The sequence below is a fragment of the Passer montanus genome, unplaced genomic scaffold (genome assembly GCF_014805655.1).
Source record: "Passer montanus isolate IOZ18808 unplaced genomic scaffold, ASM1480565v1 scaffold82, whole genome shotgun sequence".
NCBI lineage: Eukaryota > Metazoa > Chordata > Aves > Passeriformes > Passeridae > Passer > Passer montanus.
In genome coordinates this window covers 3,105,800-3,132,137 of record NW_024373479.1, presented here as the reverse complement: position 1 = coordinate 3,132,137, position 26,338 = coordinate 3,105,800, and the positions used below count along the sequence as shown (strand labels likewise).

Below are 26,338 nucleotides of genomic sequence, written 5' to 3'. Positions count from 1 at the left end.
GCTGCATGCTGGCTTTGTTCTGCTGCAGTCGGGTATTTCAGGTCTTCCAAGATTTAATCAGAATAATTAGTTACTGTCTGTTTGTACCTTCTGTTTCTGTTGCAGGGTTACCAAAGGGTGTATTTATCTTCCAGAGGGCTGCCTAAGTGTGGCTTAATCATTAAAGCATCCGATTTCCTCCAAGTTATCTGCCATGAGGCTTATGTAAGTAAACAAATAAATAAATAAATGAAAGCAGGGAGGGTGGGGGTGGTGTTGGGGGGTTCAGCTTGGGGGGGTTGTATGGATTTTCCCTGATTGTCACGGGTTTAATTGTGAGTTGCCTGTGGTTCCCAGCCTGTCATGTGGGGATCAGAGGTCTGAGTGTTTGGATTGGTGCTGAACACCCAGCCAGTTTAATGAGGCTGCTCTCAGCCAAGCCTTCACCCTGCTGAACTGGCAAGAGCTGCGTTGCTCCCTGTCATTTCAGGAGCAGGGGAGGGAAAAAAGACCTTACAGGAATGAAAGGCTTTTGCTTTCACTCATACAGTCATGGCTTTGACTCCTTAACCCAGTGGTATCCCTTATAAAAATCACAGCTCTGTCTGGAAATAAGTTACCACTGTAAGTTTGGCAGGATTGGGAATTTGCTGTTTTTCAGCCTGTGTTTGCTATGTTTGGTTTGGGAAAGGGGACTGTTAATGCACACATTTCCCATCTCTAGCACAGGAGATGAGAAAGACTCAGGAGGTCACTGCAGAGGAGGGTGGGATGGCTGGGAAGCCTGGCAGGGAGAGCAGTGAGGTGCTGAACCAGCCCTGGTTCATGCCTGGAACCTGAGTGAATTGTGATGTTTTCCCTTCAGTGTTTCTCACCGAGAGCAGATGAGTGGCCCTGTTCTGATGGCAGTGTGGGGCTGGACAATTTGCTTTCTTCCCTTTGGCTTCCCTTTCTTCCTGAGCTGGCGTGGTAGGGGTTGGGTTGTGAGGTGCTGGCTTATCAGCTGCCTCATTTATCATGTCCAATGTGCAAATCCTGGGAGCGAGGGTTCAGGGTGCATGCTGCTTTCCTGATGGGTTTAGATGCTTTTAAATCCAGAGGCAGTCATTGCCATCAGTTTCTCTGCTTTCCTGTGTGAGAGGGAGCATAACTTTTTGAGGTTGGTAGCTTTGTGGTAGCCCTTCTTGGAGATATGGGTGTGCAGCTGGGCTTTGTTCTCCTTCCCTGGGAGAAGCTCATGAAAGGGAAGGGGTCTGGAGGGGACAAGGTGGGGCCAAAGAGATCTGCAGGGTTTTGGTGACTTCAGGGAAAATTGCTTGTGTGAAGGTTGAGGTTGAAGTCCATCTTCCCTCTGCGTTTGCTGGGAAGAGTAAAGACGAGTGGTGGGGCATGTGTTGGACTCTGCTGTGGCAGAGCTGAAGCTGGGCATGATCCCACATCCTGTCCCAGCTCCAGAGTAACAATTTGGAGAGACAAATCCCCTGGCAAATCCCTCTGGGGCTGATGTGGCTGTCACAACCAGCAGCGTGTTGCCGGTGGCCTTTGCTTTTTCTGCTCCGGTGTGCGTGGAGGTGGGAAAGTCCTACTTGATGGAAATACTCTTAAGAAAGCCTGTCAAGCTGATTTTTTCCTTGATGTTTGCCCAGCTGGAAAGCTGGTGGTGGTTCAGACAGCACCTCCTGAAGCCCTGGGAATGTGTGATGTGCAGCACAGCCAGTGCTCCTGCCTGGCATGGTCCCTCCCGCCACAGTGAGGGGTGCTGGAGTGGAAGGGTGGCAGGTCTCCAATCCACATCCTACTGGTGCCTGCCTGCTTCACTGGGCCCTGATTTTTTCCTTGATGTTTGCCCAGCTGGAAAGCTGGTGGTGGTTCAGACAGCACCTCCTGAAGCCCTGGGAATGTGTGATGTGCAGCACAGCCAGTGCTCCTGCCTGGCATGGTCCCTCCAGCCACAGTGAGGGGTGCTGGAGGGGTGGCAGGTCTCTAATCCCCATCCTACTGGTGTGTGCCTGCCTGCTTCACTGGGCTTTTCACAGATCTGCTTGTTTTGGGCACAGGGAGAGGTGGGGAGGAGGAGCAGAGCTGCTGGGAGTGGAGGAGAGTGAAAACATGGAGGGGAAGGGAGGTGACAGAGTGGTGGAGACCAGATGGATGCTGGGAGGAAGAGGAGATGATGTGGCTCATTTGCCTGGTGCTTTAGAAGTTGCTTAGCTAAATTAAGTGCTCACTGGGGAGCCTCATTTGGTTTTTAAATAGCTTTGGAGCATGTGAATGCTCTGTGTTGCTCTCTTCTTTCTGCAGTGTGATCCACCTTCTGTCCCCATCTCTCTTTGAAGGATATCCCCAAAAGTCTACCTGAGGATGTGGTACAGGAAGCTTGGTGGTCGCCTGCTTTCAAAAAGCCTTTCAAAGTTCTCTCCAAACTCCTCATCATTCCAGACCATCCATCCTTTATTTTTTTCCAGTCTGGACACTGTGAGCTTTGGTGATTGGAGCTGACCACAGGTTCCCTCTCCTGCAGAGGCCACAGCATGCCAGGAGCTCTGGTGCTCCCCACGCAGCACCAGCTGGTCTGGGATGACCTGGCTGGTCTTTCACCATCTCTCCTTGAGCATCCCACTTAAGGCAGAGGTTGATGCCTCTTTGGCTTTCCTGTTCTTTTGCAGGACTGTGTATCTTTTCTTTCCTTTCAGCCAGCTGAAAAACGGCACCAAGAGACTGGAGAATGATTTTGATTACCTTATTTCCCTGGTTCTGCCTTGGTGCAGAGCTGGATGTTATTTGTGCACTTGATCATTCTGCTATTTGGTAAAGGAAATTCATAGTGCTTATTTTTATTTAATTTCTGTAGAAAAGGAAAGTATCTCAAGCTGTTTCCTTTTCTTTGTCTCCAGAGTAACACACTGAGTGATGGAGGGTGCCAAAGGCAGGCACAAATCCTGAGGATGGGGATGCAAACAACGTGTGGTCTCCAAAAAACTCTCTCAGTCAAGGATGGGGACTATTCCCCACACCAGAGCCACCTTGGGGCTTCAGCTGTGTCCCCCCATGCAAGGAGATCGTGGCCACTGAGGTGTCCCCAGACATGGGGCTCCCTCCCTGCTCTGGTCCTCCACCATGTGCCCACCAGCCACTTCCAGACGTGGTGGGGGAAGGTTTGGGAGGAACACACCCCATTTTCCTCATAAAACTCCAAACAAGAGGCTTGGCCTGGTTTAGATTTTAAAAATAACTTGCACATTTGGAAGCTAGAGTTTCAGAAGGGCTCCGAATGGGATAATGGCTTTGATCGTGACAGTCCGAGATCAAGGGAGGGCTTTTTAGGTTTGCTGCATCAGCTGGAAAATATATGGTAGTGTCTAGACTTTATCATCCTCAAGAAAGGCTTTTTTTTTTTTTTCCTACTCTACAAAAGGTCTAATCCAAAGCCCATGTACAGTTGGTAGGAGGGGCTTTGATTGTGTCCAGGAGCATGTTGAAAGAGGTGGAGATGAGCTTTGGGCTTTGAAGGACCCAGACCCTGCCTTACGCTGCTTCTGATGGAAGTTGTGTCAGCAGTGGGATGAGGAGGCTGAGGATGGGGACCAGCTGTGTGCCAGTCCCCCCTCCCCAGAGTGGTCAGTTCCTGCAGCTGAGCCCCGCTGACACCTCAGTGCTCATCCTTTGGCTGCTGTGCTTGTGGTCAGCTGCTCAGACCAGAATCTCCCACAACTGTCTCAGTTTTCTCTGTGTAGTAACCATAAACATCCACATTTGATGGTGTGTGGACAGGACTTCAGAATTTTTAGCTTGAATGTAGAAAATGTACAGTTTTCTCTCCATGCCATTCCATAAGTAGGTTTTAAACTTTTTTTAAAAACTATTTTATTGAATTCTTTGTTTGCAATTCAAAAAGAGAGGCAGGGAAGGATCTTCATTTGCTTGGAATAAACTCAAAAGCCTGCCGAGAAGGTGAGGACATCTGGCCACGTGTATTTATAGAATCATTACAGTTGGAAAAGTCCTCCAAGATCAATGAGTCCAGTCTTTGATCAAACACCACCTTGTCAACCAAACCACAGCACTGAGTGCCACATGCAGTTGTTGCTTGAACACCTCTAGGGATAGTGACTCCACCACCATCCTGGGCATTCTGTCCTAATGCTTAACAACCCTTTCAGTGAAGAAATTCTTCCTGATGTCCAACCTGAGCCTCTCCTGATGTAGTTTGAGGCCGTGTCCTTTTGTCCTGTCCCTGTTCCCTGGGAGCAGAGCCTGAGCCCCACCTGGCTGCCCCCTCCTGTCAGGGAATTGCAGAGTGAGAAGGTCCCCTCTGAGCCTCCTTTTCTTCAGGCTGAGCCCCCACAGCTGATCCTCATCAGACTTGTTCTCCAGACCCTCTCCAGCTCCCTTCCCTTCTCTGGACACCTTAATGTCCTTCTTGTTGTGAGGGGTCCGGAACTGGACACAACACTTGAGGTGTGGCCTCACCAGTGCTCAGTGGAGAGGGACTGACTGATCCTGGAAGCCCACGCAGCAATCAAGCTCCTCTGTCACATTGGAATATGCCCTGTGGAGGAAGCAGAGGCAGTTTTTTCTTGACACACTGTGTTTTCTCTGCAGGGCTCTCGGGTGTGTTTTGGCACGTGTGCCATTGGCAAAGTCCCCACCAGCCATTTCCTTGGTGTCTGCTGCAGCACACCATGATGCCATGCTTAATGCCCCAGGCTTTGGAGGGGTTGCAGCCTAGTTATGAAAGCTTCATCTGGAAGCTTTGAGAAACATTTGGAAATGTTTTGGAAAACATTTGGATCGAGGATGCCTTTGCTCTGTGCTTGGTTGTTTTATTTTGCTTTGTCCTTGAAAGAGAAAAGTGCTGTTGGGTTTCTGTTTTTTTTTTTTCTTTCCATCAGTTTTTCTTTTGGACAAACTTATTTCCAGGGATAAATCAGAGCAAATGCCAGTGTTAAAATAGTTTGTGGTGTAAAATGGTACTAAAATTGCGCTGGAAGGGATCTTGAGAGGTTACCTTGTCCCCAAGGGTAGTTGAATATGCTCATTGGTCTGGAAAGTGATCATCTTTGCTGGAAGTTGTTTTGTCATAAATTATCTTAGGAGCAGAGGCAAAAATCTACCAAATAATGCTGTCAGTATGTGTGCATGAGCCTTCCTCAGTTTATTCAAATCATTTGCTGAGTAATTGTTGAAAATTAATGCTGGGCTTGTTCCCAGAGCTATTCAAAGTAATATTCCAGAGTAACCTTTTCCACCTTGGATTTGCCAATATACTGAAACCCTTATGGACAATTTGCTGTTACCCACAGTCTGTATTTGACATGGAGCCATCCCTGTTTTGCCCCATTTCTGAGACAGCCAGTCCCCAGAAGTCCCACTGGGATCAAGAGCAGGTTTTTTCTTTGTTTCTTGTGAATTAGTTGTGACTTTTCAGCTTTCCAGGTGGTCACCAGCCCTGTGGAAATCCACAGCAGCCTCTCCCCTTGACATCTGCAGGCTTAGATAAAGTTGTGAGATCCTGGGCAAGGATCACTAGAAATCCTCATCTGCTTTGAGATTGAGCCAAGTGATGACTTCCAGTTAATTTCTCCTGCATCTTCCTCTGCCCCAGCTTTGTGTCTTGAACGATGAATGAAAAAAAAAAAACATATCCAAGAGCCCTACTTTAATGCCCCCACCTTTTAAAGGTGATGCAGAGCTCCTTGGGGTTTTTCACCTTGCTTACAACTGCCCACTTCAGTGATGCAAGGTTCTGAAAGAGGTTCACCTGTAGCCAGCTGCATGCAGGCTTGTTCTCCAGCCAGCGTTTAGCTGGTGTTGCAATCCACACAGCCCAGATGGTGACTGGTTTTCCTTCATCTGGTCCTTTCCCCAACCAGTTTACTGTAGGTGGTAGGGGAATTCATCCATTTCTGGCTGTGGGGAAGGCTTGGCGAGCCCCCCTTGGCCCATCTGCACATTTAAAGTGAAGATGACTGGCATCAGCGTTATTGTTTGGCCAAGTGTATGCAGGGATATCACAGCTTAGATTTGTTACAGATGGGTTTCTGGATATAGTCTAAGGCATTCTGCCAGCCAATTTTATATCTGTGTAAAAGTGATTGGCATCTCTATAAATAAAGCTGCTGTGGGATTATAAATCTAAATATACTTATTCATTAAATTATTTTTACATTTCCACTGGGTTGTCATCCTGGCTTATCACAAGCAAACCATGCTCTCTGCCTGAGTGTTATCCACAGCTCCAGCAATGCGGCTTCAGAGGCTTGGGAATATTTTTTCACTTGTGTGTGAGCTATCCATGAGTCTCTGTGCCATGGATTTCTTCACTAGGACTTCCTCACAGTCATCACTGGGAATGACCCTGTCCTGGACCCTGCTGTAGAAGTGGCAGTGGCTGTAGATACAGGAATGAGAATTTTTCTTTCTTGCTTCACAAGTGAGCGTGACTTTGCTGGGGTATTTAGTACCTGTGACCTGGTAAATACTGTTTGCATGGCTCCTTTGGTGCTGGGAAGGGCTCCTCCATAAAATCCTCCATCTGTGTCCTTGGGCACGGAGTCTCACAAAGTTTCTTCCTTCTGTGCCCCAGGCTGGGCTGCATGGAAACAGGGGTCTTTCCACCTGGTTTAACCATCCCTGCTGGATGTTTTGGCTACAGGAGCAAGGAAAAAAGTCCCCCAGACCAGTTCCAGGTGCAGCTGTGAGCTGGGGAGGTGCTGGAGGGAGAGCCTGGCCAGGCACCAGCACAGCCAGGCAGCAATGCAGGCCCTGGTAAATGTGGCTTGGTCTTTGAGCAGGCTGAGAACACTGAGAGCTGCAGCCTCTGGTTCCTCTGGGTTTTTTTTTTTTTCCTTCTCTTTTCAAAGCATTTGATTATTAATTCAGTAAATGATGAAGCACAGAGAAACATGTGCCTGAGTGGCAGAATATCAGCTGCCTCACTCTGCTCAGTAATAATATGCATTGTTGAAAGCTAACCCATGATTTTAGTTAAATTTCCTAATGAAGGGAAGCTTTAAAGTCGGTCTGTCCAGCTGCTCCTCCTTCCATCACTGACAATTCATTAAGTCCATTGCCTGGTTTTGTCCTTTCTTTCAGATTGGTTTTTCATCTCAAATTTGTGGGGCTGCTGCAGTTTTGGTCAAAACAGCCATCAAGTTGAGAAGGGTGTTACAGAGGTTTTTTATTAAGGGATGCAGTGAAACCTCAGCCTGTACTAGACACCAGGGAATACACATAAATGTTATGAACATCCAAGGCATAAAGAGTGCTTTAGTTGGATTTGCCATGTTATGAGACAGCAGAGAGCCCACGCTGCAGCTCTCTGTGCAGACATGTAGGTGTTGCCAGGGGGGATGTTCACCTCAGTGAATTCTCTGATGTCTAATAAATGTAAGTTCATCCTGCAGCCTCACTCTAAAAGTGGCTTATGTTGCTGAGATTCACAGGAGGAAATCTTTCCCTTCATGTTGGTATTCCTAGTGCTGCTCACCCCACCAAATGCAGTTTTGCTAGCGTAACAGGGTCAGCACTGTCTTGTAGGGTCTTCAGAAATTGGTAGCAGCATTTGGATGTCTTGACTTTTGCTGGAGCTGGTTCCAGTCCACGTGCAGTTTGGCACTGTGGAGGCAGGAGAGGCCATGCTGCTGGGATTCAGCATCCTGAAGGTGGGATCTGGACCATGCTGTTGGAAACCTCACCGTGCTGTGTCACAGGAAAGCACAGTCTGGCAGGTGAGCAGCAGAGGGAGAGGAGAAGCCTGAGTTGGGGGATCCTGTGTCCCTGCCTCTGGGGTGTTTCTGGTGCCCAGTGGCTGAGCTGCAGCTGCATGGTTGTGGATTCTGTCCCGGAGGTGCCAGGACTGGTTTGAGCAGAACAAATTTCACAAACTCAGAAGTTAAATGAAGCATTTTGCCTGGTGCTGCTCAGGCCAGAGGTTATTGTGGCCAGAGCTGTGTGCCAGCAGACGGGGAGGTGGTTGCCTCTGGGAATGACATTCCCATGGTCCCTGTGTCCTGCTGCAGACCCTAATGCAGTGAGGTACCCCCTTCCTCCCTAAACTCAGCTCCTTGGCACAAGTTACCCAGGCTCTGGAGGTGCTGGTGTGGGTGCTCAGAGCATCTGTATGGTCTGGGGGCTGTGGTGTGACCAGCTGGCCTTGGTGCTGCTGCTATGTGGGTCCTGTGTGGGTGTGAGATCATTTCATCACCTTGTCTCAGGGGGAAGGGAGAGACCCTGGAAGAAAAGACCAGCTACCACCACTTCCCTGCAGGGATATGGTGGGGTGCAAACAGGATTTGACATTCAGTATGTTCTTGGTGAGCTGCCAAATGTTTGCATATCAGCCTGGCTTTTACTGGTAGGTGTCAATGCTTCTTTCCAGGCCTGGTTTCCACTAAAACCAGAATTCTTTGCAGTGTTGGGGGTGATTTTTTCCCCCCTCTTTGTTTCCTTTTTTCTTTCTCCATTCAGTGCCTTAGTAAGAGCACAGCTGAAGTCCTGGAGGCCCAAAGGAAACCTGTCTATTCCACATGACCCGATTAGATGCCATGGTAATAAGCATTTGAATCTAAAGCTAGATTAGGCAGGGAGCAGTCTGAGGCTGGATTTGCATAGCACACATTCCTTTTCTCCTTTTCCATAGGACGTGTTGGTAAATCTCTTGAAAGTGAATTTAGAAAGCCCTGGCATGTGTCAAGTGCTCCTTCCTGTTGATGCATGGGTTGCTCTTCTCACCAGGCACTCAGCTGGGAAAAAAATGCCTGTGATTGCCTGGAAGATGCTTTTTCTCCTCTCTGCCTGCTCTCATGGCTCATGTTGCAGTCCATGGGGATGGATGGGTAGCTCTTACCAGCTCTACAAATCTGCATTAAGGGCATTTGGAAAGTTTTTGCCTGGAGAGGCAATTATTACAGGGTGCTTTCTCTCCTTCTGTGACAACTCTGGCAGTAGTGGAGTGAAACTGGAATTTTCAGGTGTCTAAATCCAATTTGCAGCTTCTTCAAGCTTTCACTTCAGTGTTACAGGTCTTGTGCTGGAAAATCCTGCAAAGATTTGTTATCCAAAAGCCATTTAATTTTCTTCCCCTGTGAACAGTCAGAAGATTGTGGATGATCTGAGGGTCATTCTCTCTTTGCATTATGTCATTACCATGTCCTTAGGACATCCAGACTGCAGTGTTAGTTTGGGGCAATGGGATGCTGAGGTCAGACAAAGGGGGAAAATGTTTTTCACTGTTTAGGGCAGTGTCTGGGCAGCGAGCCTGCAGGCTGACTGTTCCAGGAGAGGATTTGAGATGGAGCCGTGGGTTTCAGTCCTGGTTAGACTTTCTGGGCCCCACTTTGTTATCCATGGTGTTGTCTGGGCTGTGCTGGAAGACCTGACATTCTGGTGAAGGCAAAGCTGCCCCCCTGAGTGGCCTCTACAGCCAGCTCCATTGCCACTTTTGCTGATAGAGGTGTTTCAAGAGCTGCTGAAGGAATGGGAGAGTGTTTCAGGGTGTTGGGGATGTATTCTCCAATGGCAGACCTGGTGTCAGTCAGATGCATTGCCCTGAAGCTGTGAAAGGAGGGGAGCTTTGAAGGAATGCCACAAGTCAGTGATCACCAGGGCACTTGAAGCCTTCCCCAGGTGTGAAGAGCTCTTCAAGACCCACCATGCCCAGGACTCACCTCTTTAAAGTGTGAGGCTCTCCATGGGTTTGCGTTGTGGGTGAACCAGAATGGTGTTGATGGGGAGAAGTAAGAATGCCATCACTCCAAGATTTATATGCTGAGCATGACTCTGGAATAATACCCTTTGGTCACTTGGGGTCAGCTGTCCTGGCTGTGTCCCCTCCCAGCTCCTTGTGCACCCCCAGCCTCCTCTCTGGGGCTGTGGGGTGCGGAGCAGAGCAGACCTTGACTCTGTGCCAGCCCTGCAGAGCAGTAACTCAAACATCTCTGGATTAGCAACACCGTTTCCAGCACAAACCCAAAGAAAACGAAGCATTCCAGCCACAACCAGCTTGGGAAGGGGCAGCAACCAGTTTGGGGAAGGCGAGAGGGGTGAAGGGGAGGTGTGGGAGCATCTCTGCAGAGAGCAGTGGCGGGGTGTCAGAGTTTGGTGCTGCTCCCCAGCAGGAGTGGGTGACACTGTGGCTCTCTGTGCCCCCACTGTGGATCTGTGTGCCCCCACTGTGGCTCTCTGTGCCCCCACTGTGGCTCTCTGTGCCCCCACTGTGGCTGCAGTGGCCTTGGGGAAGGTGCATCTGTGCTCATGGGCACGTCTGAAGTGTGGTGAGTCCCAGATATATCGACACCCAGTCTGCCCTCCTGCTGCAGATGCGGCTAAATTTTAAAAAATCAAACATAGTTATGTTCTCTCAGGGTGTCTGAGCCTCTCAGGAGCCCCTTGGGTCACTTTTTCAAAGTGGTTGTTTGCAATTGCTAGGCTTTTTTTAATGGAAAGGGAGATAATTGTATAAATATCTACAGGGATGGGAAGCTTGTGTTGCAATTTGTGCCGGGTGCGGTGTGAAAACCTGCAAAGAAGAGAAATCCACTCCCATATTTAGCCCTGGCAGGGCTGTGACCATTGTTGCTGTGATATTGCTCCCCCAGGGGGTTTCCTCACTGAAATGTTTGCTCAGGTGGGGTGGAAAGGCTCATTTTTGGAGCAGTATATAGAGATGAAGGCAGGCAGGCTGCCTGAAGCACTAGAGATGCTGTGGATGCCTTGTTTGAACTCCAGACTCTGGGGAAAAACAGATTTGGTTAAATCAACGCACAGAGGAAAAATTAACAATCCTGTGCATGTACTCAGTGTGTTTAAATTGGGTTTGTATTGACACTGCTGATGCTGATACTTTCCTGGATTAACCATTAAAATAGCCTCTATTGATTTTTAAATGCATCCCCTTGGGACCTCCACTGGGCTGACATTCCCCTCTGGATGCTCCAGCAGGAGAAGAGGAGCCTTCCTTTGGTCCATCCCCAGCAGCCATGTGTGGAAGGCTCCCTCCCCTCTGTCAGAAGCTGGATAATTAGGCAATTAAAACCACGTGCCCCCATTAAGACAGGTCCTCTGAATTGCAGGTGGTGGATTTGAGCAGCTGTCCTGGAAAATCGAGTCCTGCTGCCCTGTGGCTCGGGATGGTGCAGATCCATCCTGGTCAAAGCAGGGCTTTTGCCATAAGCTACATCGTGTTGTAGCCACATAAAACAAGTATGACCAAACCTTCCAATTAATTTCACTTGCTGTGCTTGCCTGATATTTGTTCCTTTTGTTTAAATGCAAACAGTATTTCAGTGAAATGCGATAAAAGTTGCTGGTTTTTTCCCAGGCTGGGTGGGAGCTGTTTGGATCACGTTGTGCCTGATGTGAGCTCATGTGCATTGTTTTTTGGTGTTCATCTCCTGGAGCACAGGGAGGTATTAGTGTCATACTGGAAGGAAAAGTGGCCAGCGGGCCTTTTCTGCCATTAGACATATTTATCAAGGAATTCTCAACCCCAGGTTTGTACTTCAGGGGGGAAAATCACTCTGTATTAACATCAGAATTTAAAAACCTTTAAAAGAAAATCAGCATTGCAGATGGGTAGGCCAGCTGAGAGATCTGACAAGTGTGTTTTGTTTGCTCTGGGCACCTTCAGGACTGTGGGTTTAATGGTATCTTGAAGTTTAATGATATTTAGCCATCAGGGTCCCTGCTGGGAAGGACTCCTATTTACAGCAGCCTTCATCCAGTTTCCATTTTGAGAGAGAAAGAAACCAGCTTGCTCCACACCACAAAATGCCTGAACACCTGTGGTTCCAGTAGCCTCACCTTAAGCATGGATATTGCTAAAAAACTCCAAACACACCCAAAAAAAGCCCTCTGGGACTTAGCCAGTAGCTCCTTGTTGCCTTGTCCTGGTGGTGGTCCCGTGGCAGATGTTGCTGTGCTGATGGAGTGGAAGCATCTGCTGCTGAGAAACTTGGAAACTCCACTTTGTGCAGCCAAATTAAGAGGCTTTAAAAGAGGAAAAAAACCTGCCTGCCTTCAGCCAGTCTCACCCCAGGGATTACTGCTGAAATGGGGAGCAGCGAAATGGAAAGCTCAGCAGTGAGGGTTTGCATACAATAAATCCCAGTCACAGCTCAAATATTCATTGGAGGAGCAGGGAAGAATTAAAATAAAGGAAGATTGTTGATTGAACTGTTGTTCTCCAGGAAAAGGCTAATTGGCAAACAAATATCCTCCTCCAGTGGGAAATGCAGCTCCTCTCTCTCTTGCCAGGCTGCTGAGTTTGTATTAACAGCATTTGCATCGTCAAAGGGAGTAGTCAGAACTTGTGATATCTGGGCTGGGCTTTGGAGCTGGTATTAGCACCTTCTGGAGGTGTGGTGTGCTTTGAATGAGCAATTTTCTCCCAGCTGGGGCCAAAACCAGCGGTGGAAAGGGAGTGAGGCTGGATTGGTGCTTGTGCCGGGTGATAGGGATGGAGCCAGGATGGAAGAGGATGCTCCCCCCAGGATGCTCAGTGAGGCTGTAGGAGCCCCCTGAGCTGCCCAGGGGGTCTTGCATCCCTCTCTCTTACCTGGTTTTGTCCTTGAGGGCTGCCTGGACAAGGCTGGGCATCACCCAGCTTGTACATCCCAGAGGCTGCCTGAGAGACCAGGTTCAAATGGCGCAGGGGAAATTCTGGGAGGCTCTTCCCTGCAAGGCTTCAGGCTTTCAGGAGAGCCTCGGGTGGGTGTTAATCCCTCCCTGCACATAACCTCAGCTCTGAAAGGGCTGTGTCTGCCCCTTTGAGCCCCAGCACAATGCAGCACTGACAGCTGCTGCCCCAAAACAAGAGCGGGGTGAGGGGAGCACTGGGACCGCAGCCCCTCGTGCTGCCATTCCTTTCTGCTGGGTTTTTTTTTTTTCTTTTCTTTTTTTTTTTTTTTTTTTTTTTTTTTTCTGTGTTGCCTTTTAGAACTGGGCTGGGACACAGGGAGGTCAGGGGAATGCCCCAGCATCCTTCCTGGAGAGCCAGCTCTGCCTCCCTCTGCCTTCCTGGAAAGTCTCTTGGGCTTGGATAAGTGCTGTGCCTGGGTTTGAGGGTGCAAATCATGGAGTACATTTAAGGGAGCTATGGGACTTGAAAAGTGTTTCTTCCTCCCACCATTGCCAGCCCACCCCACTTTTTTGGTTTGATTCTGTGAAAAGAGGATCACGAATCCACCTGGTTTCTGGGAAAATGGGATGTGTGTGTCTGTAAAATTGGGTCATTCATTCACCCTAGTGAATATCAAAAAAATATATATATTTATATAGGTTTGCAAAGTGGGTCTTGTCTGTGGCTCCATGTTGTTGTCCTTGTTCCTGAAATAAATGGTATTTGCCTGAGCTGATCTGCTGGAGCTCCTGTAAGAAGTGGTTTGTAGTGGGTTGGAGGATCTCAGCTTGTCACTGAGGAAATTTACCCTTTTAGTGGAGAACTCCAGTGTTACTGTGCTGCTCACCATCTAGATGGCTGGGAAACTTCCAGCAAGGTTTGGTTTTTAATCCTCAGAAACTAAACAAAGTTTTGCTGCAGCAGCATCTTTCCTGGTTGGATTAATATGTGCACTGAGCCGTGCACCACAGGGGATCAAGGGCTGTGTGGGGTTCCCTGGACCAGCTCCTGATGGATGCTGCAAGCCCTCAGCTTCTCCTTGGATCCAAGCTTGTCTCCATGGCCGGCCTGGCATGAACATCCTGCAGCTCACCATCAGCCATCCCCTGCTCCAGGTTTTGGCTGGCTTGCCCAAGCGAGCGGCGCTGCTCCGAGGATTGATTTCAGCTGGAGAGCGTTAAGGCAGATCCCGTCTCACCCTGCTGTGCTCCACGCTCTTCCCCCTGGAAAGTGGATTACAGAGTCAGCAGTGTGTGCTTCCCTTGGCAGGGACCTCGCTTGTGTGCTGGAGAGGTGGCAGGCAAGCCAGGCCATGGAGGTTGTTGCTCTTTTCCCTGAATAGCATCAACACCTCCAGGTGGGAGCCCCACGCAGACACAAACAAAAAAAGTCTCTCCCAGCACTTTCGATAAGTGTAAGTTTAAAGTGGAAAAAGGAGGGCTTTTCTGGAGTGTTACAAATTCGTGAAGCTATGTCTTTCCCTCACTGGCTTTGTAATAAAATTGGTCTAATTCTTCTTGCTGCACCCTGGATGTGGCCATCAAGCCCCCAAAAATCATCTGCCCTTGAGCTGAGTGAAATGTTTTCTTGCGAGACAGCAGGCCCAGATGTATGCTTCAGGATGTGACAAATGGCACAATAAAAGGAAAAAATAGAAAGAGGAGGTGACACATTTTAGGCAAGCACTGGGTTTTTGATGATGCTGGCAGATGGGGCTTTGCTGGAGTGAGCAGAGAGCCTGTGCTGCAGCCACCTCCTCATGGCATCAGGGGCAGTGTGCTGATGGCCTTCAGGTACCAGGTAGCCCAGGCAAGGTATGGAGACAAAAACCACTCATTTTGTTGGGATCATAGAGTATAATAGGATTTCTGGGATGAGAAAAGAGGATTGGGGGTAATTCAGGATTTGGCAGGTGTATTTATAAATCCATGAAACCCAAGCCTTTGAGATTTTGCATGTGCTGAGAATCACAGCCCTTGTGATACACTAGTGATGAGTCAGGTTCCTCCTGGCAGCTGCATCATGGAAAGGGTCCTGTTCCCATCCCTTTTGGGCTGCTGTTCTGAATAGATGGGTGGAGAAAAGGCAATCAATAGTTTAAAGCCTTTTAGCTGAGTCTTTTGGGCTTTTTGCCCCCTCCTGATGACATGCACTGATTTCCACCAAACACAAACATTGCTCCCCTGCACAGCCTATGCCTGAAAACAGCTTTACACTGGAGAAAGGGGGTTTTGGAAACCAGAATGAGAGTTTGTGGCAAAAAAAAAATCATTCTGGTTGCTTTAAACAGGAGCAGCTCTGCTGGGGATACCAGCGCCATGCTCAGCAAGGTGGAGGTGCTGGTAATGGGCTCAGATCCTTTAAGCTTCTGTCTTGGAGGGGAGGTGCTTCCTGCTCAGGGGAAGGCAATCCTATTTCTGAGCATTTCATCCATGCAAGAGCTCAATGTCAAACCTTATATTTTTAAAATTGAATAATACTTAGACCTCCCCCCTCAGTAAAAAGTGTTTTCATGCACCATTGCACATTTTCATTTGCACGGTTGGTGCAAATTTGAAATGGAGGAGCACTTCTCTCTCTTGAGAGGCATGTGCTGCTGCCTTTTGGATGGGCAGAGTACTATGAACACACTTTGGTGGGCTCACAATCAGAACCAAACCCAAGAAGAGGTTGGGCTACTGAGTGGAGCTACGGAAGGTGCTGACTGTCTTGGGTGCGTAAGGTGAAAAATCAAAACGTGCCTGGGAAGGGCTTTGGTGCTTCTCAGGGAATGCTGGAAATGTACAGCTAATCTGAAAAATGCTGTTTTTATATCCAGTTTTTAGTGCTGTGGAGGTCTGGATGTCACTTACACAGGAGGAAAAATTATCTGGAATTGTTTCTTTAGAGAAATGGTGCAAGGTATCTTGCACTGTCCCCTGCTCTGGGTGTTGAATTTGTGTGGAGAAGCCCCGAGGGAGGGTGAGCATTGCTCAGTGGTGGGGTGGGACAACTATAGGGTGCACTGTGTGGAATGCCATATTCCTGCTTTCTAAGAGCTGAGAAAAGGAATTCAGGACACCTGGCTCTAACACTTGGTGACAGTGATGGTGTCTTCCTGAAGTTCTTGCTGGAGCCAAGTGCCTCCCAACCATCACCAGCCAAGGACTCTGCAGTGATGGATGAGAGCTGGAATATTTCCATTGTTTGGGAGCATCCCAGGCTGTGCTGAAGCTCCTGCAGAGTAAAGGCAGGCAAAGCTTAGCATGGCCCAAGATGCTGAAATTGGTGAGGACACGGCAGAGACGGTCAGTGAGCGCTGTTACACCAAAACCACTCCCTCCTTGTGCAGCAGGCTGGAATAAAGCTCCACGCTCAGAGACAAGAGCTCACTCAGCATCTTGCATCCTCATTTTGGGAGGGGAGCCAGGAAAACAACAAGCTAATATTCATGTTTGAGGATTTAGCTCCTGGCTCCTGGGTGGGTTTGGAGGAGGCGGGTGTGAAGGGGAGCGCGCGCTCTCCTTTGCATGTGTTTGTGCCCTTGTTGGGTATTTTTAGGCTGCAGACCGCAGTGCTGCAATACCGGTGCTGGCTCCCAACCAGCTGGTTGGGGCATCGGTCACAGACAGGCTTTGGCAGCTCGTTGCTCCACGCAGTTTAATTTAGCTTGCTGAGGAGGCTGTTGAATATGCAAGTGGTAATTGCTGCTCTCCTTTCCTTAAAGCAAAGGCAGAAGCGGCACCAGGGTCCAATTTTCTCCTAATGACTGATTTCATTTAAACACTGCTCAGGGCGATGCAGGCTTGATGCTTTTCTTTTTTAGGGCTGGGGAGAACTGGACTCCTATCTCTGGGTATCACTGAGCGGGGTGGCCTCCATCTGTCCTGGTCTGTCCTGGTCACACACATGAGCTAAGTTCTTTCGCCTCCTTCTCTTCAGTCTGGGTTTACAGTTTGAGCCCATCACACACACATTTTCACTCTTGTTTCTGTGAAAACAGAGTTGTTTGGGAATGATTCAGCCCCATCAGTCCTGCCTTGAGATTTGGGCTTGGCTACAAGTTCCCTCAGTGACCCTTCCCAACCTATCATCCCTGGCTCTGTTCATACAGTGGCAATTAAGCTTAATTTATTCTGGCCCGCTCAATAGTAGAGGCCAGAAGGCACCATCAGATCATAATCTGACTTAAATTTATTGATCTAATTAGCAGTCAAAGGTACAAGCAGGAGGTGGGAGCAGGACACTTAACATATGATGCGGCGTAGAACTTGTCCCTTCTGTTCTCCTTAACACAAGCCTCCAGATTGCCAGGGGCTGCTGCTTTTTCTTCTTGAATAACCAATTTCTGCAGGATTTGCAGGGGAGGAGGAGGCTGTGTAGCTGGACTTTGTTCTGAGGATGCAAGCTGCGCTGTCTGCAGCTCCCAACGACCTGCCAGGGAGCTGTGTTTTGATTTTGATCCATCATGTCAATGAATATTCATCAGCCTTCTGAAGGTTTAATGCTATTTGCCTGGTAGCTAACATATTCTCTCCCTAACCTTTTTTTAGCCTTGGTTGCTAATAACCTACAGCCCACTCAGTCTACATTATAGGGTGGTTTGGTTTTTTAAATTGTTTATAGATGAAAATGAGGAACCTCAGCAGCTCCAGAGCTGGAAGCAGCTCAAAAGTACCTTGTCTTGGTTGCTGCATGGCTGTCTGCTTTAAACCCCAAAATAAAACCTTGCCTTTTGGTCTGTCATTCAGACTCCTCATAAAACATTGTCAGGAGTGTGTATCTCTGAAGAGCAGGTGTTGTTCTGATAAAAGCTTTCCACACATTTTTGTAAGCCCAAGTCAGAGCTTGTATGTAGCAGCAGGTTTCAAGGATGAGGCTGACATGGTGTTGAAAAGGGGGTGGAAAATGCCCTGTGGAAGAGTTGGGTCTGTTTGCTCCACACCAGCTCCTGGAGCAGGATCAGGATCAGATGCTGCTTTGGGACTGGTGTGACTGTACCCGTGGACTTGGAATGACCAAGTGACCAAACTTTGCACAATGAAAACCCAGTGTAGGTTGGGACAGAGCTCCTGTGCTGGGCACAAAGCGCTGAGCAGCCACCAGCATCTCCCTTTGCACCCTGCTCCTCATGGCTCTTTAAAACCCAAACCTGCAGTGTGGACAGAAATCCATGTGCCTCTGGCTTTTTGTTTCCCTCCCTTCTTTAGGAGACAAGCTGTGCAGCAGGTCCCCAAACCCTGCTGACACCGAGGGGATGCCAGCAGGCAGCTAATGGATTTGCTGTGGTGCTGGCTGCCGGGGAGCCGTGATGAGAGAGCTTTCATGGCAGCTGAAATTCCTCCAGCGGCTGCATATTTCTACATCCAAGATGTAAAAATGTGAAATGAGATTTGGGGCCCTTCAGGAAGGGGGGGTCTCTCCAGGCTGGGCACAGAGCAATTGCACAGCCTGGGGTTATCCTGCGTGAAGATCCAATAGCTGTTTCCCATCATTTGTGGTTCAGCAGATGATTACACCATGTGCTAGAAACGTGCCATCGAGATCATGTCAAGGGTCAAGTCCTCTGTTAAAGAACTGTGGGTAGAGCTTGAATTTTCTGCAATCTCCCTGCTTTTAGAGGGCAGTGTTTGCCATGCTGTGGTGGTGCAGGGTCTGACCTTGGGTCTGACCCAAGCCCTGGCTCTCCACAGGGCACAGCAGCTGTTTATTCTGCTGTATAAATCCATAGTTGGAGGGAATGGCAGGCTCCAGGGAGATCAGACACTCCTTTCCAAATGCTGACCTTTTTTCCCCCGAGTCTCTTCATAGCTTTGTTAATAAATCTGAGTCATCCATATTTCAACCTTGGCTGTTTGTCCAGTCTCTTAACATCTCAGTGTCTTGTTTCGCAGAGATAAAATATGTGGGTGTGTAACTTTGTAAGACAAATGTTTAGGCTTTCAAAAATTCCCTACTTTGCTGGTTGATTTTTCTCATTAGAGTGTTTCTCCACACTCCTCATTCCTCATAGGTGACTCTCCTCTTGTGTTGCTGACTTAAGAGTCCCAGTTTTGGGGTAGCTTTTGCCTGATCCTTGCTGTCATTAGGCAGGCAGGGCACATGGTTCTAGCTTTGCTCCCAGCCAGAGTTTCAGAAACCAGCAAAACCCAAGCAGCCACCGGTGTGAGCGATGCCCGACGTCAGCGCTGCTTAGGAAAATCTGAGCTACTGGCACTGTGTGATTTTTATCAGCTGAAATCGCCTCTTGTAAATATTTACTGGAGCTGTAAGTAAGGTTTATCTAATTAAAGCCAAGCAAAACTTTCCATGAAAAAGAGCCGCCGTACAGGGGATTGCTGGTGGATGTTTAGGGACACATTTAAGAGTTGGAGGAAGCATGTAGGATATTTTTTCAGCTCTGCTGCTGTCTGTAGCTCGGAGCATGCTGAGCCACATGAGGCCTTCAAGGATTGAATCACCCATGGTGGGGGCCTGGTGGCCCCAAGCACATCCAGCTGTTCTGACAGCAGTTCCCTGAATTTTCCATACTCCTGGCATGAAGGGATGTGAGGTGTGGGTACGAGGGGGCTGGCCTGGCTGCCATGGCACGGGGAGATTGGTGCAGCTTTACTGGGATTGGCAACAGCGGTGGGGCCCAGGACTCCTCATCCCACGGGGACAGTGGCGTGACCCCTGCGGCTGCCAGCTCTGGCACGAGGCAAAGCAAATGCATCTTTTTTAATTTGCGTGGTCGTCAAGGTTGCCAGGACTGTAAACGTCAAATCTGAGCAGAAATATTTGGCATGGAAACCGTCTCTTCTGCTCTTCCCCTCCGTGCCGAGCGCGTGGGTGGCTGGGTTCCTCCTCCCACCGCGGGACGGGAGCGCAGCGCTGCGGGGCGCCTGCTCCAGCCTCCTCTCTCCTCTTCCCCGCAGGATCTAGTGCCCGGGAGGGAGGGACACGCAGGATTGTGGCCATGGCCCCGAGGAAGAGGAGCGGCCGGGGGATCTCCTTCATCTTCTGCTGCTTCCGCAGCAGCGACCACCCCGAGATCACGTACCGGCTGCGCAATGACAGCAGCTTCGCCCTGCAGACCATGGAGCCCTCGCTGCCCATGCCGCCCGTGGAGGAGCTGGATGCCATGTTCACCGAGCTGGTGGTAAGTAGGATACTTCTTAATTTCAGTGTTAGTTTTGGGGTTTCTCCCTCTTTCCCCTCATCCTCCTCTTTGTAGTCTCCCCAGCCTTGGGTTTGAGTTTCCAGGCAAACTTTGGCGTGAAGGGAGGCTGCTGTTACTGAACCCTGAGCTCTGCTTCTCCCTGAAATCCTGCTGTTTTGGGGTGGTCTCTCTCATTAGAAACTCTTAATTTCTTATAGCAGGGGGTTGGGTCCAAGCTGGTAAAACAGCATGTTCCCCATAGGTGCAAAGTGACTTTACTTGCTGGGCACTGAGCTTCACAGAACTTGTCAGGTGTGGGCTGCACTGAGGTTTGGAAAGTCAGGATATTGTTTCTTGGAACCCTTGATTCCAAAACTTGAAAAAACATGGATTAAGAAAAAGATTGACAGCCAAAAAAAGCTTTAATTTCCTCTAAGCAAAAACATTTTGGTGTGGTATTTTGGATGGTGTTCTACTTTGGGTTCATTCAGCAGTGAAATGAGGTTTTCCTACAGTGCTTGGATGTGTAGAGGGAGCTGGGAATTGTGACACTGGTCACACCTCGAGGTACAGCACATCCCATTAGATGCCAGATAGCATGGACCTGTTGAGCCAGGCCTCTTGGTAGAGGAAAGCTCCAGATTGTATTATAAAAGCTGGTTTTGCCAAGACATCCTTCTCCAAGGGTGTGGCAGACCAGGACACCAACACAGCACAGTGGGGATGAAGTATCCCTGCAGCAGAACTCTTCTGCTCAGGTTGGGTTTGTTCAGGAGAAGTGTCTGTCTCTGTCCCAGTCTATTCTCTGCTGATAACTTGGCCAAATCAAGTTTTCCTGAGGAAATTCTTTCCCATGGATCACTTTTCCCATGCCCCAGCCAAAGCCTTGTTGGGCTGAAGGAGGCATCTCTGGAGGCTCATTTGCTGGAGCCCCACCAAGCCTGTGCACCTCATCTCAGCCCAGGATTTTCAAAACATCTCTTCCAAACTCCTCCAGGTGCTTTGTGCAGTGGCAGTGCCACAGGGAACCTCTGTGTGTGCAGCAAGGCAGGAGCCAGTCCAGCCTGGGGCACACCCTGGTGTGGCCCTTCTGCTCCCCAGCCCTTCTCCATGCTGTGGAGATTTTTAGTTATTTTTCCCCAGCCAAGGGTGAGAAAAAGGCCCGGAGGCAGCTGCTGCTCCAGGGCATGCTGGCAGCAGCAGCTCCCTGGGCACTGAAGTCATGCAGGGAGGGGGACAGCGGGTGCCCACTGTGCTCCTGCACAAGCAGCTGCAAACCCCTGGCTCCCCAAAAAACCTATCAGGCAGATCCAGCACTGGGTGGGAGGGAGAGGGAAGCAGGCTCTGCCCTGTGGGCACAAGAAGGCAGATCCCCATTCAGGGGAGTGCAGTTGCAAATCTCCCCTCAGTCCCTACAAAGACTCCTTCTTGCTCTCTGTAACCTGTTGGTGTCGGGTGTTAAATTTCAGCATTAGTTAAATGGTTTGGAAAGTGTCCCACTGTTCCTGTACAAACCCACTGTGTAACATTTGGAAGGGAGACAGAGAAAGCACTCAGAGGTGCTGGGCTGATCTTCACGCCTGCAGGAGCCCCATGCCATCGTGCTTGGCCCTCCTGGGTGGGATGGCTTGTGCCTGCTCTGTGGGACTGGGGCTCCCTCCAAAGTCCTTGGCTGTCTCAGCCCATTGGGTTGAGGGAAGTTAAAGGGCTTGGAGGGGATCTGGAGGCTTTGCCAGCTGGAGTTGGTCCTTTGCCAACTCTTCCCTTGCAGCTTTATCCTGACTTTTCTACTTCACTTGTTTGCATCAGGGATCAGAGTGGGAGGGATGGAGGATTTCAGGCCTGGGATGGGGGGTATCTTTGGGGACATTGCAGCAGTGGGCATGGACAATCCTCCCACAGACACAAACAACAGAGTGGGATCCCTGCTCCACAGATCCCAGCCTACTGCCTACATCGAAGGGCAAAGTCCCTTTCTTTTTAGAGCCATCCTGCAAAATATTCCCTGAGCCTTGTGTGTTTTTAAGTGTGCCTTGTTGATCTGAGGCTGGAAACATCCACAGTGTGAGAAACTGGTGATTGTCCCATGCCAGCAGCAGAGGATGGGGGCCTGAGCTGCAGGGGGATGTGGAGCAGCTGTGACTCCAAGGTCAGCTAAAGGCTTGGGCTGCTCTCCCAGTGTCTGTTTTTTTGGCCTGTTTTGTGATAGATGGACACTTTGGATTTTAATTGGGATAGGTAAATAGAACAGATAAATAGTTAGGGGTTTATTCTGTGTGTGTGCAAGTGTTTTTCACTTAGTTGCATTAGGAACTACAGGGAAATGGGATTTTTTTTTTACCTGGGCACAAATTTCAGCAATAAGTAATGCCTGCTCATCATCCCAGACTGCAGGGACGATGCTCCCTGTCCCAGCCAGCCGCATGCAGCAGGCAGGGGCTTTTCCCTGGCTCAGGGCAGATGCAGATGTTGTTGTTGTGGTCAATGACTGATCACTGCTTCCTCCCAGAGGAACCTTTTCCCTTTCTCTGCCTCTCCCCGGCATGGTGTGAATGGGTTTTGTTGGAGCATTGTTGGGATGTCGCTCAAGCAGGCACCGGCCCTGTCTGAAAGGCTTTTCTTTGTCCCCTGTCCTGCCGGGGCTCCGGCCAGGCTCAGCCACCCAGGGAGGAGCAGGTGCTGGCAGAGAGGCACAAACAAAAGCAGAGGATTTCAGCAAGATTTACTGATTTGCAGCTCCTCTGGCAGGGACAATGCTGTATGATTTTGTGCAGCTTTCCGTGCATCAGCACCGCTGTATCCTGCTAGCTTGGGTAGGTACTGTTTGCTTCCTGAGGATCCTGCAGAGGTGTGGCACCTGCCAGGCAGCATCCATTGGATTTAGGGAGTTTCAGGAGCCTCCCATAGGACACATCAGGAGGATCACTGATCACTGTGCCCCAGAGAGGAGGAAATCTGGGGTTGCACGAGCTGCCTGTGAACCAAGGGAACAAAGCTGTGCCATCTGCCACATCTTCTTTCAAGAGGCTCCTGTGTATCCAGGCTAACAATACAGCATTTCTTCAAAGGCTGAAATCTTGCTTGCACACTCAGAGAAAGCACTTGCAAAGCTCCGCATAATGGTGCCATATGGTAGATCTTGCCATAACAATCCTCTCTATTTTCCACCCAGCAACTAGACTTTCCACCAGATGGGTGAATGACTGATGTCCTTTATATCTGCTTAACACTCCTTGTCACTCCGAGGCTCGTAACGAAACGCTCTGTGTGTGGTGGTGTGCACTGGGCAGGGGGCTGGGATGGCTTGGTTTAGAGGGGATGGGAGGAGCCCCAGAATGACCCAGGACCCCTCTCTGGCTCTCTTCACAGTGGGGTGGCTCACAGTGGCATCTCCATCCCTGCAGGATGAGAGTGATGCTCTGGTGGCTACTGACATAGCTTAGATATTTAGAGGAGCTGAGTCTGGTGTGGGTTTGCCTGCCCCTGAAGCACAAGATTCTGCCTCTCCCTGATCCCACACCCTGCTCCCAGCCTGCATCCCTGCTGGTGGAGGGATGAGTTCAGAGATGCTGCCCCAGACATTCCTCAACGCTTGTCTTGCCCAGGCTTTGAGGAAATTCCATTTACTGCTCCCAATGGGGCTTCACAGCCTTTTCACTTCTGAGTTAGTGATGCAGAAGAAATTAGAGCAACCTTCATCCTGCCCTGCATCCCGCCTGTGGTGTGCAGCAGCCTGTTTTTAGCCTGTGAAACCAGAGCAGGTAACCTTCCTGCCTCTGCCCAGACTCCAGCAGTTGACAAGTTTTTTGGAATTTGGGGAGGTGACACCAGAGGCTTGTGGCTGTGCAGTGTCCCCAGCCCCCCAAACTCAGGATGGGTGCAGACCTTTTCCCACTGATGCTGCCTGGGCTTTGTGCCTTCCCCTCACATGGAAGGCGGCTGTATCCCCTCCCTGCTGCTTTATGAAGTAGTGGAAACTTGTGAGCCTGAGGAACAATAAAAAGGTCTCTGGCAGCTTATAAGATTTATCACAGCATTTGTTTCTGCTGTACTTGGGGCAACTAATGCATTTCATCCGAGCTGCTCTCTGGATGCTATCAGGAGATAGTGAGGAGATAGCATCCCCTGTCACAGACATTAAATCTGTTGCCTTTGAAATGTTTCGTGGTGGTCGATAGGTCTGTGGCTCATGGAGTGCAGTGCTGGGACAGGATTCTCCCTGCATAACTGTCCCTTGGAGCTGTGCCTCCCCTTCCTCTTGGCATGCTGGGATGATGGCTCTTTTATATGCTGCTTGGGCAGGGAGCATATAAACGTGAGGAGGAATGGTGGTGTGGTCAGTGTGAGCACTGCTGTGTGTCAGTAACAGCTCAGCGTTGGGAACTCATTGCTAGCAATCTCCGTTGTACTCAGGAACTTCAGCAATGTGCTTTTCCCCCCAGTTTCTAATCCAATAAGGAAAAAGTATGAGGTTTTGGGCTTTGCAAAACAACACGGCTTTTAAGTAGCAGCTGAGGGACCAGCTGCAAAGCCAAGCTTTGCATTTCATGCTTGCAGGTCAGCTGTCGTATTTTGCTGCCTGGTCCTGTCAGCATTAAGGGCTTCAGGATTTTGAGAACCACTGAATGGTGACCAAAGCCATTTCCCCTATATCTGCAAAGAAAAGCATATGGTTGGTGTCTGGAAAAAATGACAGTCCTTGTGTCCTAGGCAAGTCACCCCTTGCTGCAGAGTCCATCCAGAGCCAGATGCTGAGCATGGAGTTCCTGACCCCATGCCACTGCTGTCTCCCAAAACCAAGCTCCCTTGGCTTATGAATCACTTTTAAGAAGGCAAACCAAGTGATAGGTAACATCTGCTTTTAAATTCACTCTGCAGGGATCCGTGTGCCATATGGACACTTTACCAGGCTGCCCAGTTTTTGTTTTACTGATGTGAGCAGTCTGGACCTGCCAGGCTCCCATCCCAGCCCAGCGCTCACGGCGCTTGTTTTCATCACCTTGTGTTGTTAACACCCTCCCAGCTAATCTCTAAATGTACCTTTTGATAGGCAAGCATCTGATGGAGAAGTCACACACCTACTTGGTTAGAAAATAAGGGTTTTCTGCCTACAATGTGTTCCCTGGACCTGAATGAACCAATCCACCAAGGAACTCTGTATTTCAGCAGAAATAGCCCTGTAATTGCAGTATCTGTTACTGCTACAAACCAGCGTGGGGGCTTGCCCAAAAAACGTGCTGTTCCCAACCCCAGATTCTACAAAGGAGCTATGTTACAGCACAATGTGAATTTCAGCTGAAGGCAGAGAGCACATAAGGAACCCCTTTGTTTCCAGAAGTCCAAGTGATGTGGAAAAATAATATAGTCTACCTGCTAAATGCTTTCCACTTTGCACTTTGTAAAAGAGGAGGCCACATCCCTGGGAGATGCCTGGCAGCTCATTTGGTAATGCATCAGTGACCTTAATTGAGGCATTTAGGTTTTTGGCTTGCACTTGCTGCGAGTATTCCTGGCACAGGTCGCCATGGAAGGTACCATCCTCTTTGGACAGGGAATCTGCTCCAGCAGCAGTCTTGGGAATCTGCTCCAGCAGCAGTCTTCTTCCTCACTGCTCAGTGGTTGGGTGGTGTTGCTGGAGTTATGATCAGGACTGGACATCAGATGAGTTGTGCTCTCTCACCATGCTCAGCTGGAAGCATTCCTGCTGGGAATAGCCTGTGCCTGCTGTGTATCCATTTGCAGATACAAGTGGAAGCTGTCTGTGCTGCTGTAGTATCTGCTGTTGGCAGAGTCTGGGTGTTCCTCAGCGTGGGAACATCACCAAGGTCAGCTTTTGGCAGCTGAGGCTTTTGCAGCCCTGCAGGGAGGATCCTGCCTGAGTGCCCAGCAATCCCAATTCCCATGAACTCCAGTGTCCAAATCAATACCATTATTTACAGGGATCAGCTTCCCTTTCCCCACCACACCCAACATCTATAAGCCAGTCTGTGCCTGCTTATAGGTGACATCTGCTGGGTGTGCAACCCTGAAATCATAGAAGTCACAGAATGGTTTGGGTTGGAAGGGACCTTAAAGATCATCTCATTCCAGCCCCCTGCCATGGACAGGGACACCTTCCACCAGACCAGGTTGTTCCAAGTCTCTTCCAGCCTTGGTCAGAAGTATCCTTCTCTTAGGGTGACTCTGCTTTGCACCGAGTAAGTTCTTGAAAATGCTGTTGGGATTCCAGGTGTGACTAAAGCCAGGCCTGTGGAGGATGAGGACTTGTCCCATCCTTTTCCATCCTCTGTTGCTCCATCTGCATCAGGCTACAGCTGGCTTCTACTTCCTGTGGCTGCATTCTTTAGTTCCCACAACCAGAGTGATATCTCTTGGGATACTTTCAGGATTAAGTTGGTGTGGGGCTCTGTAGCCTCAGTTTGCATCCAGCCCCTTTTGAAACCCTTCCCAGAGCATTATCTGGGGAAACCTTGGCATGGTTTAGCCCCAGACCAACTATCCACAGTGTTCCTACCTGAGCATCCCTGTCAGGCAGGGGACATCTGGAGCCACTCTTGACCTGTTGGCTTGATTTCCAGCTTGAGCAGCTCCCTGGGATGCCAGCAGCAGAGCAGTGTAAA

At 49.5% G+C, this 26,338-nt stretch overlaps 1 protein-coding gene across 2 annotated transcripts in view; it reads left to right on the top strand.

Moving 5' to 3' along the window:
- The window catches only part of DAAM1 (dishevelled associated activator of morphogenesis 1), a 92,487-nt gene that overhangs the window by 19,518 nt on the left and 46,631 nt on the right, over positions 1–26,338 (top strand). For both annotated transcript variants that reach the window (XM_039733041.1, XM_039733042.1), the window contains exons 2-3: positions 106–204; positions 19,495–19,718. In XM_039733041.1, coding sequence (XP_039588975.1) covers positions 19,536–19,718 — 183 coding nt within the window. In that variant the 5' untranslated portion in view covers positions 106–204; positions 19,495–19,535. The remainder of the gene's footprint in view (positions 1–105; positions 205–19,494; positions 19,719–26,338) is intronic.